At 38.8% G+C, this 11,641-nt stretch overlaps 3 protein-coding genes across 3 annotated transcripts; 1 reads left to right on the top strand and 2 right to left on the bottom strand.

Annotated features, from left to right (window-relative positions):
- Window positions 1-515: 515 nt before the first annotated feature.
- Window positions 516-1,471, top strand: LOC128257623 (probable RNA methyltransferase CG11342). Its single transcript, XM_052988700.1, is given in 2 exon segments — window positions 516-757; window positions 759-1,471. Coding segments are annotated over 2 exon segments (717 nt in total). The 5' UTR covers window positions 516-634; the 3' UTR covers window positions 1,353-1,471.
- Window positions 1,472-1,510: 39 nt separating this feature from the next.
- On the bottom strand, window positions 1,511-2,771 carry LOC128257622 (alpha-tocopherol transfer protein-like). Its single transcript, XM_052988699.1, is given in 3 exon segments — window positions 1,511-1,778; window positions 1,781-2,268; window positions 2,328-2,771. Coding segments are annotated over 3 exon segments (933 nt in total). The 5' UTR covers window positions 2,633-2,771; the 3' UTR covers window positions 1,511-1,638.
- Window positions 2,772-2,877: 106 nt separating this feature from the next.
- On the bottom strand, window positions 2,878-3,532 carry LOC128257624 (probable 28S ribosomal protein S6, mitochondrial). Its single transcript, XM_052988701.1, has 2 exons — window positions 3,389-3,532; window positions 2,878-3,319 (listed from the first exon to the last, which is right to left on the bottom strand). The coding sequence occupies exons 1-2, from the start codon at window positions 3,431-3,433 to the stop codon at window positions 2,921-2,923; spliced, it is 444 nt and encodes a 147-aa protein (XP_052844661.1). The 5' UTR covers window positions 3,434-3,532; the 3' UTR covers window positions 2,878-2,920.
- Between the last annotated feature and the right edge of the window lie 8,109 nt (window positions 3,533-11,641).

Below are 11,641 nucleotides of genomic sequence, written 5' to 3'. Positions count from 1 at the left end.
ATTTCGCCTAGTTCCCTTAGTGGGTCAAATTCAGTTTCCCAGGCCTCGCCAGTGGAGCGTTCAGGGTCCCAAGTCGAGTGTTTGCCGTTGAATGTTGTTGATCGCCACTGTTACTTTGATGATATCTCAGCTGCAAACATGCCAAAATGCGAAAATAATGAACGAAATTCGATTTCGAAAACGAAACATTGTGTATATTTTGTTGTTGTACATTTCATTGATGATCTTTTGTACATTTAGTTATAGTTCGAAACTAATTTACACACCAAAAGCAAGTGTTATCGATTTTTAAGTGTAAGGAAATTGTTAGAGCCGTGTAAGCAGATAGAAAAGGCGTTTCGACAAGTATAAACAATGAACGCAGTAAATAAATGCAAACATGTTGATAAGGGAAGTTCTAGTTTAAATTTGGCGGTTTTAAGTAAATAATACAAGTTGCTACGCTTTTGAACACTGGCATTTGGTTATGATTTGTGTGGAATGTGGTCACACAGACGATTTATCGGTCAACCATAGAAAGTATCGAATAATAATCGTTGTTTCTGCTGTAACGGTCACACTTAAAAATAAACATTTTAATCTTGTGAATCGAAATCATTTTAACGTGCTTATAAACAATATTGAGCATTAAATCATGGACATCAGAAACAACGACCCCGGTGCTGTTCAATATGGGAATTTCATGAACTATTATCAATTTAATTCAGCCTCGGAACGTGTTAAACTTTTGCCGGATAAAGATGTATGGTTACCATCCTTTAAAAGATAATAAATCTCCCGGAAATAGTCCCTATTTTGTACTGGATGTGGGCTGCAATTGCGGGGTATTTACCCAACTACTTCATAAATATCTTGAGGAACTCCTCCAGAGACCAGTAAAAATTCTAGGAGTGGATATAGACAATCGTCTGATTCAACGTGCTGTGTTGGAGAATGAATCCCCTGAAGAAATAAGCTACGCCTGTGTAGATGTCCTAGATGATGAAGCTTTTGAATCCGTAAACGCTTATTTGAAACTTAATAATCTTGAAAAGTTCGATGCCATTTGCTGCTACTCAATAACCATGTGGATTCACCTTAATCATCATGATCAAGGCCTCCAACTATTTATGAAGAAGCTATCCAATTTGGCAGAACTCCTGGTGGTGGAACCACAACCATGGAAATGCTATCAAACAGCAGAGAGGCGTCTGAAAAAAGCCGGAGAAACTTTTCCCCTTTTTCTGGAACTTAAGTGGCGATCTGATGTGGAAATGCAGATACAAAACTACCTGGAAAATTCACTGGACCGAAGGAAGATATTCGAGTCTACGCCCACTAAATGGCAGCGAAAGATTTGCTTCTATAGGTGATAATATAAGCACTTAATGTGATAGATAATGTTCATATAGGAGGGATCTATATTGCTTTGTCCTGTTCTTGGAGAAGCAATTAAGCGTACTATCATTTTAATAGTTTTAGAGACAATAAACCTTTTTTGTATTTATCTTCAAAATAGCTGAATACTAAAAACACCAAATATATAAATGTGCTTTCTAAGCCATTAATGGGTTGAACCCAACCAGGTATTGTAGACAATAACAATTTTTAAGAATAACAAATTCATTTTTAGGGTTAAAAAAACCTACCACTTTCAAACTAATCCACGTTGAGCTTCCTAAAGGAACCCTCGATGCCAAAGAGACCTTCGAAATCGATGGGCTTGCCCGGTCGCAGGCTCTCATCAGTGCCATAGTTGACACTATCCTTGAAGAACCCGCTGTATTCATCCAGCTTTTCTCCCACGCTGCCACAATTTCCGGCACTGATCCGTTCTCGCCACCATATTCCGCGGGAAGGTATTTCAGCGGGATCTGCTCCGTCAGCAGATCCATTTTGTTGCCATGCACAAAGAGGCGCGACTGCATCTTCTTGGACATCATGGGCTTGAACATGTTGAACATCTGCTCAAAACCGGCGATGGTGTTGATGAAATGCTGTGCCTTTAGACGCAGTGGTAGAGCCTCCTCTGAAAAGACGGTGAACTTCTTGGCCATCGAAGGAGTCATCTGGAACAAGTGCCCTGCCGTGGCGCCCTTCATGTCCATGATGAAAACAATGCCATTAATATTGGCATAGTCATCCTCTAAAATGGCAATTTCCTGAATGGCCTGTGCCACTTGCATGCATTCCAGCATGTTGTACTTCTCCACGGGCACCAAACCCATTCGCCAAATGCCGATTCGGGGTCCATTTTCATATAGGGGAGTTGGCAAATAGATTATAGCCCTAATAAGATTGACAAATTAATGGTTTTTTCTTATTGGTTTTAAAGATATATTACTTACCCCGTTCGGTGGATCTCCCGGAACTTTCCCTCCGTAGTGCTGTTTACTCGAAAGTATTCCGGATACTTGGTCTTGAGCGTGTAGAACTGATCTATTTTGGACTTGGCCCGCTCCAGACTGTACTTGCAGCCGCGCAGGAAGGCCACCAGATACTGGTCCTCGGTTCGGGGATTCAGATGTGGCTGCTGTTCGATCCAGGTCCTGAATGCCAGCAGATCGGCCTCCAGACGAGCGGGATCCTCCTTCAACTGCTCGATGGCCACTTTCTGCAGCTCTGGCGTGAGTGGGCGTATTTGCGGTGCCATTTCTTCTGGGGTTTCACTCAAGGGGAGGAGGTGCTAGTGAACTGCTCAGCGATTCTTGGGGCACTACTTGCCCCATCTACGTTCTATTGATGGGGTTCGATTTTTACGGCGCCTTTATCTATCTGATAAGCGCCAATTGGGGGCTATAAACTAAATAAAGACAAACACTGTGCCAAACGCAGCGATAAGAAGGGCATTTCATAAGAACACTTTAGTTTAAAATAGCCAAAGATCGTGGACGCCACTTATCGTGTTAAAAATTAATAATGAGCGAGCTTTATTTGGGGTTTACTTCTGGAAGGGATAGTAGTCCAAGCCGGAGTTGTAGTTGTATTTCTTCTTTTGCTTTCTCTGGGCAGCCGCAACGATCTCTTGGACATCCTTGCGGTAGGCGGGTGGCAGCATCTCCTCGTGCAACGTGCAGGTATTCTGCTCGGGCTCCTCCACCTTGAAGATATAGCGCCGCACGATGTCTATATCGCGGCCGAATTCCTCTTTCAGATCGGCAATCCTCGTGGGCGCCGTATCGAAGGCGATGGTGAAGTGGGTACCCTCGCGATGCACCACTCCGTGCTCGCTGACTTTGTGGGGCAGGGCACGGGTGCCCAGGTTCTCCAGCTTCCTGATGATGCCACCCTTGTCCAGGATGGACTCCGCCGTTCGCTTTATCACGGAAATCAGTTCGGGCTGTCAATGGGCATGGGGATTCTTATTTACTTTTATGTAACTGCCGGTGGAAATTCAGGTGCTACTCACGCGAGGCAATTGACGCAGCACCAGTGCTAGCTCGTAGGAGGGCATTTTGGTTGGTGGTTAGCGGTAGCTGTTAAGTAACTTAATATGCTTTTAAGTCCCTTATTTAGGAGTTTTAATTCATTAAAAAATTTGACTAAAACAACGTTGTTGACCCACAAGCTGATAGTGCTGTAAAATGGCGACTGAACAGCTGTTGTTGGGCAATACTAAAAGTAAGCGAGGACATACACCGCAATTTTCGAAGTGTTAGAAATGAAAGAAAATCAATTATGACCCGCCAAACGTTTTGAAATTATCGATAACAACCTATTCACTGGATTGAGTGCGTTTTATATGGCGGTTAACAGAATGTGAAATAACAATAACTGTAGTGGAAACTTAACAGCGAGCAAGAACAGCAGCATTTCGACTACCTTTACTTCTTAGAGACGTAATAAACATCGATATTACTACGATGAAAATATCGATGACAGTTGGAATAGAAAATTCCACACCACTAGTCTCCCAGTCTGGTCACACTGTTTTTAAACCCCGAGAAAAAACAACGACGAGCGGATAGTTGCGGATAGTTGAAATTAAATTGTTTTCGCACGCCAAAAAGGAGAAACAAATGCTTGCGTTGTGTGAGTGCGGGTGTTCCGAGAGTGTGTGTATGTGCGAGTGTCGCCGAATTATGACGCATACTGAAGTGCATAAAACCCAAAATGAAGTTGCAATTGCACTTGCAGAAAATAAGTAAAATAATAAACGAAAAGCAATAAAACGGTGGCAGAAGAAGAAGAATTGCACTCGGCAATTGTGTTTACATGTGTGTGCGAGTGTTCGTGGGTGTTGAGTGCGAAATTATGTAAATACAACAATAGTAGAATTCCAATTGTCCTCTCTTTTTCTCAATTATGAAATGCAGTTGCACTCCAACTCTCTCCATCTCTCTCGCTCTCTCTCTTTGCGCAGCGAAATACCAGTGCATAGAATTTTCTTATTTTCAACTCCTCAAAAGAAAAAAGAGTTTAAACTGCCATTAGTTATAATTGTTTCTACCTTTTTTTCTACCTGCTATTGCAACTGACACGTCTGCATTGCCACTCTTTTTTTTACATGCTTTCTTACCTGCCCAACCACCGAAAAAAATGAATATATGACTCGAATTGCTCTCTTTCATAGAAAATTAAACATCGCGTCGCGCAACGCTGAAAAAAACGGAAAATGAAAACGAAAAAGCAACTATAAAATTAATTAACCTTGCGGGATAATAATAAAATAATAATAAAAATTCTCATCTATTACTATTCTTCGCTTTCTCCCTCTTTCTCCGCCGTCTGTGGATTACATTATCTTCTGTGGATTACTATTATAACAACAAAAACAGTGGCAGGCGGATCGAGCAGAAGCAGCAGCAACAACAAACTGGCCGAATCGGAAAACGCAGCGCAAAACTCCAACAACATGAGTTGGGGCAACGAGCTATGGGTAAGTTCTGTTTTCCTTCGATTTTGGGGATTATCTGTTCATTGAGGGGTACAATTTTTTTAATGTTTGAAGGAAAATCATTTGTAAAACTAGGACATAATTGAAAAATTAGTAAACTAAAATAACACAGTTTGTAGACAGTTCTTAATTATATATTTGTTGTAGAAATGCAGTTTTAATAAAAAACCATACATTTAAAACTTTTTAAAATATGCATGAACAATATTTAATATTAAATTAAACAATAGTCAGTAGAAAGATTTCAAGTCTTTCGGCTTTCTTTTTCAAAAACTCTTGTAATCCTAATATAAATTTTGAAACATAACTTCTTAACACAAAAGGTTTCTGTATTCTCGGCGGCAAGCTCGAAATTTCCGTTTTAAGTCAACCTGATCCACAGTTCCAGTAAGAAAACCCAATATTTTCTAATTGGCTGAACAATCTGAGCAAACTTATTTGTGTCAATTAATTATTTCAATGTCATCAGTTACCCATAGGAAATCCACTCAAATGCTCAAAGCAGTGAGAATTTTACAAATTGCTTCCCATAAGCCAAAGTGCAGGCAAATGTTTTAAGAACGCGCGCTTATGGCGTCCTTCTCTTTCTACCACTGCATTGCCGTCTTTTTCTGTCTACCGACCAAGCTGGAACTTGAAACTTTATAAAAAAAAAAAACTGGTTTTGCGGGTTTTATGTAAATTGCTGCCATATGAGCACGGCCAGCCGCGTGCGCCCCAACGAAATATATATATTTCTCGGATATATCGTTGCTTTCTTGTTGTTTTTATTTTCTTTGGATTTTGTGTTCTGTTTCGGCGGAGGCCCCACATTCCACTTCGATCCATAGAGTTCCGAGTACCGGGTCTCCACATTGTTATTATTATTATTATTTTGTTTTTTTTCCGTTCTCCGTCTATGAAATTCAACTCTCCAGCTCACAGCTGTTTTTCTGACGGTTTTTCCTAGTTTTGGACAGGGCGTTGACACGCCCAGCTTAAGCTTACCTGCCTGTGCAGGGATTTTTAAATGCACAAACAGTATAATAAAGCAATTTTAGCTTGCCTCAGCTGCTTTCATTCCGCCTCTTTAGACCGATTTAGTTTTTGCTGATTTCGATTCAATTCGGATATTCGAATATCGATGGATTTTATATGCCTTCCGCGTTTCGGGGGTAGTTTTCTTTCATCAGACAGCAGCCGGCACACCCTCAAAATGAGTGCTGGTGTGCGTGTGCTTGTAGGTGTGTGTGCTAGTGTGTGTGTGTGGGTAAGCGGAAAATTCGCCTCGACAGCAGAGGAGGTTCCCCGGTGTCAGGACCAAAATTGCACGTCTAGACAACGTTTTGCAATCTATTTGTTGCCATTTTTGTTGTACTCTTTTTTTCCCACAGTTTTCTCTACTTTTTTTTAGTTGCAGGGATTTAGTTGGATTTTGCCCAGTGTCTGCTGTAAGTTTTAGGCTCTGAAAAGCTTGTCAAGTGTTTGTCAAGGGGATTTGCATTCGGCTCAAAGCGAGCTGAAAAGCAGCAGAAACTAATAAAAAGCTGGGAAATCTATAAAGTAAAAATATTACTAACAAAACTGGGAACTACATTGAAATATTCTTAAGTACAATTAAATTAAAAAAAAGAAAATTAAATTAAAAAAAAAGAACTTAACATATTTAAAAGTAAACGAAATCTCACATTACAAAAAAAAAACAACCTTCAGACCAGGCCAAACTTAAACAATTCTGGGTAGGTTCTTAAAAGACTTAATATGAGAACTGTGAAAAAGTAATACACAAATTCTCAAGAAATAAATAAACAAATTCTTTTCAGGTTTTATGGCCAATTCAACATTGTTAGAGTTTTTGCTTTATTCTTGGCTTCACGACGTTGTTTAGTGACTCATGTTAGTGGTAGAAATCCAGTTTTTGGAGCCCCTCTTTCCATTTTCCTCCTACCTACGTTTGCAGACTCAATCACGCAGCATTGTTCGCTTAGCGAAAATCAGTAGCCGACGAACATTATATATGCCCAAAACTGTATTTTTAACATTTGCATAAATGATTTGCACGCCACAGAAATACTCGATCTGCCACTTAACCCAAAGAAAGTGTAACCAGAAAGATTTCGGTTAATTGAATTTGTGCATGGAAAGCGAAGCGGACAAAATTAAAAAGAGTAATAATAATATTGTACATTTATAATGCAAAAATCATAGGCTCCCTTCCTCCCCCCTTGTCCATTTTCTTGGCTAATAACAACGCCGATCGAGCGCGTGGCTAAGCGGGTCAATTGCGGGGCCTGCATAAGCCGCCAACAAGCAACAAGCGCCAGTTGCCAGTAATACGAAAAAAAAAATGGAAAAAAAAAAACTTTCTTTGCATTTTTGGTTGCCCATTTTTTTATGTGCAAGATTTTCACTTTAATTAAATTTAAAGCATGCGCCGTCCACTGCGACTCGGTGCTTTGCATATGCAAAAAAAAAAAAACAAAAACCAAAAAAGTTGTGGGCCCACAAAAACTTGGTTAAATAAAATCAGTTTTTGTTAAGTATTTATTTCGACATTTGAATTTAATGGGAATTTCTTTTTTGGGAAAACACCCCGCCCACATATCTCACTTTTCCTTCCTCTCTCTCACTCTTTTTCTCTGCCGCAGCTCTTGGATTTCTTGTGACTACAGAGTGAGCCTAAAAATAGTGTGTGTTTTTGTAATTTCAAATTGCGTCGGGTCTAGACAAAGTATATTGAATTAATGATGATTTGATGCCAGAAAATTTGGGAGAGATTTAAAGACATATAAAGGATTCATTTTATTAGTTAAAGTTTAAACCGATAATACGTGTTTTAGCTAGCAGTGTAAAAGTTATTTCATCATAACGCTTAACTTTAAGTTGCAAAATTGGTTATTTATACTTGAATCATCCATAAAAAAGCGTCTTATCTCTGTATTTTCAAGTGCCAAGGTTACAAAATATATATGTAGAAAACAGTTATATCTGTATCTACCAAACACTTATTTGTAGAGCATTTACATGTAAGTATGTATATCTGTAGACTTTTATTCTAACTTATCTGTCTTCTAATTTGCTGCCTCCATGAATAATTTGTCTTCATTAAAGTGTTTTGCTTCGTCATACCCTATATAATCAGCTGGTTTCCTAGAGCTCTTTTCTCAGTATCTTGCAAACCGATGACTGACCGGCTCCTCTTCACGTATATTCCACCCATCCCCGCAGTTCCAGACCTCGGTCCTCCACTTGGCGTTCAATGCCATCGAGTCGAGTGCAGCTGTTTAATGTTGTCGAGCACTGTGTAAATAATTTCATGCAATTTGTGCTGCTGCCACCGTTGATCGTTTTGATCAGTTTTCACATGACATTGAAAGGTCCAAGACAGAAAACAAAATAAAAACAGAAACAGAAACATTCACCAACGTGAGACGTTCACCCGAGCAATTAGCAAAAAAGTATGTATCGAATTGGTGAACAACTTTAGGTTCGGTTGCCCCAACTTGTTGAGCGGCTAAAAATATGGCCACAGACAGACTTGACTAGGCTCGTAAAGCATTTTTTATGTGTCCGGGGTGTGGACATACTGTTGTAGGGCACTGTTTGGCCGCACGCTCCATAAAAAATAAAGTCGAAGCTCATATATCTTTTCGCAGCAGGTTATTTGTCGTGGGGGAGGACCTGGGGATGAATGCCGTTCTATTTCTAACGTGTCCGCCATGATTGAAATTCTATCACCAGTTCCCCGTATAGAGGCCACCCTTCTCAAGACTGCACTTGGTTTTCTTTTCCCTTATGTAGATCTCCTTGGGCACAATTCTAATTAAGCGAGGGCAAGTGTCAGGGCCAGGACATCCCCGGAATTGGGGGTGACTCTCTGGCTCAAGGCCATGCTCCTTGGATATCTCCTTCACTTGTTCTCGTTCTCGTCCTGCTTGCAAAACGCACCCTATCTGAAAATCTTAATCTGCATCGCCACCGCCTCTTCCACATCCTTATCGATTTTTCTCCTTGCAATATGTCGCTTGACTACAATAAAAATAGTTTTTGGCTTACTCAAGGGAATTTTCCAAGTTCACGGCTCGCCACGGGGGGTTGCAAAAACATTTTCGCTGATTTTATTGCATCCGGATGCGAAGATGCGAACTCAACCGTATGGGGATAATGTATAACTGATTGCCATGTGTGGCGTCAGTTGAAAATTTTGCAAATATTTGCGTTTAAATAATTGTTTGGGGGGAGAACAGTGAAATCTAGAAATGAACCATTGTAAAAATATATGGATAAAGGTTGCCTTTTTTATGGGCTATAAAATATGGAATTCATTCCTTTTTATCACGGCTTATCATAGCTGATAAGGATGATGGTAAATATAAGCAACAAATATTTTTTTTTACAATTTAGATACGATATCATCTTTTCAATGGCTTTTAGTAACATTTGCAATTTTAATAGAAAGTTTCTTTAACATCATTTATATTTTTATACTTATATACTTAATATTTTTGTTGCCAGAGATATTATCTGTACATTCCATCAACATTTCTCACCAATCTCTATATCCTTCTCTATTTGTCTCACCACTCTGGCCATGATTGCAAATTCAATTCACATCGTCTTGGGCAGTGCATTGTAAAATTATTACGTTTGTTTGCAATTTTGCATTTTGCACGCTTTGGCTCGCGTTGCCATTTTTTCGTTCCGTCTGTCGTGGCGTCTATTGATTTCAGTAGCCTTCAGCCAGTTTGCGCCGCATGCATACTAAACAGCCGCAAGACACTTTTGCCAATGCAGGCAACAAATATTTAAAATGCAAATTGTAACCGTTGGAGTTGAAATAAAAATCGGTGCGGCGCCTGCGGCGACATTTTAAATTTGTGCCACTGCTCGGCGATTGCCTCACATGGGAGTCATTATTAACAGGGAATATTGTTCTAATATTTGAAAACATTTCAGAGTAAGCAAAAAAATTCTTGGACGAGTAAATATGTGTATATTACGCACAACCACTTCCTCTTAACTTAAGTCTCCACTTTGATAAGATGACCAAACAAAAATAAAAATATTAATAATAAAAATATATTACCACATACAATTCTGCTGGAGACGTGAACAAAATGCGGCCGAATTTCTCTATTTCCCATGATTAACACCTTGGCATTTCCAAAACAAAATGAATTTGTTGCCACTTCAAGTGAGTCAGACAAGCTGTTTTGTTTACAAAATACCTGCCGCTGATTCAGCTGGAGAAAAATCTTGTTCAGAATTCATTATAATAATTTCGCGATTTTAGAGATTTTAGTAGTTTTTTCCAGCTATATTGAGCATTTGGAGCGTTTCCGTTTAGTTCAGTTTCTTGTTGGCGATGTGTCAGAAGAAAACTTATCAGCGAATTCACTGGCCAGCCGTATTTGACTAAATTAAATGAACCTGTTGCTGGGTCATAAAATCTATATAGACACGCACAACAACAGGTGACAAAAAATCCCTGGCTCAGTTTATTTAATTTGTGGCTCACTTTATCGGAAGTAGAGGGATTGCCTGGCCCATATCAACAGTAGATTAATCACCCTATGGGGAATAAGGGAATGTTATATTTTATGATAAGGTTCAAGCAAAAAAAAAATGTAAGCTAAATATAAATATAGAAATACATCGTAAAATTCTACAAGACATAGTTTTTGTGTTCAAAACAAATATTTAATACAATTTTTTTATATCTAAAAACAAAAGTGACATAGAAAATGTTAATATTTCAAGCCTTTAAGATGTTTACGCTTTTTAGCATAAGTAAATGTATCCCAAAGTGATTTATCTCACCTGCAATAATATTTGAAATAATATCAAGATTTCACGGTCATTCGATCTTTGATTTCTTAATACTTTTGGCTAGAGTATGTGAAATTCAGAGTTTTACAAGCAAACCGTTTTTGTTTAACGAAGCACACTCAATCAGCTCACATACATGGCGTATCATATCAGCAAAGGTTAATAAGTAAATATTAGTTAGACATTAGATACACAATGTGGCCAGTGCTACGTATCGCTTAGAATATTTTTTGTGGTTGCCTGAGGGGAACAAAGGCCAAATTCAATTATAGTTGCGGCCACCACAACATGGCCAAGTTGGGTGTGGTTCGAACCGAAGGCAAAAAATACATAATACAAAATCATGAATCAAGATTTCGATTTTGGATAATTTAAAATTCCACACGAAGATTTATGATGTGTGCATGGAAAGCTAAAATAAAAGAGAATTCACTCCCACAAGAAAAAATATCAGATTCAACTGGATATCTTTGATATTTCAAAGATTTCATTTAAATTATTTGATAGGGGAATTATGTAGGTGATTTGAAAATATATTAATATATTTTTTTTCTTTACTATCATTTTTGACTGAATTTCAATGACATAAAATTTAAAATTAAACTCTTCTTATTTAAATCCCAAAGTCGTATTTTAGCTTTTAATATTTCTGTGTTAAAATGAATGTAGACCTAATATTGATATTGTTAGTCTAGCTTATCGACTCTTTGGATTGGTCGGAATTAGTAGTTTGTTTGCTCGCTAGATAAGAACGCTTTTCCGCTGCTCATTATCAACAGGTTGCCGGGCTCAACTCTGACCCTGCGCTGTCAGCTTTTGTTTGGCAATTTTTTTTTATTATTCCACCATTTATTAATTAGTCTAGAGATTTATGGACAGGCCGTGATAATTCATTCACGCCTTCTGACTTTTCCCGACATGGCGACATGTGGCCGCTGATGGCTCATGACCAAGTCA

Source organism: Drosophila gunungcola (genome assembly GCF_025200985.1).
Source record: "Drosophila gunungcola strain Sukarami chromosome 3L unlocalized genomic scaffold, Dgunungcola_SK_2 000002F, whole genome shotgun sequence".
NCBI classification, from domain to species: domain Eukaryota; kingdom Metazoa; phylum Arthropoda; class Insecta; order Diptera; family Drosophilidae; genus Drosophila; species Drosophila gunungcola.
Note: the sequence above shows the minus strand (reverse complement) of the source record. Positions and strands in the feature narration are given on the sequence as shown.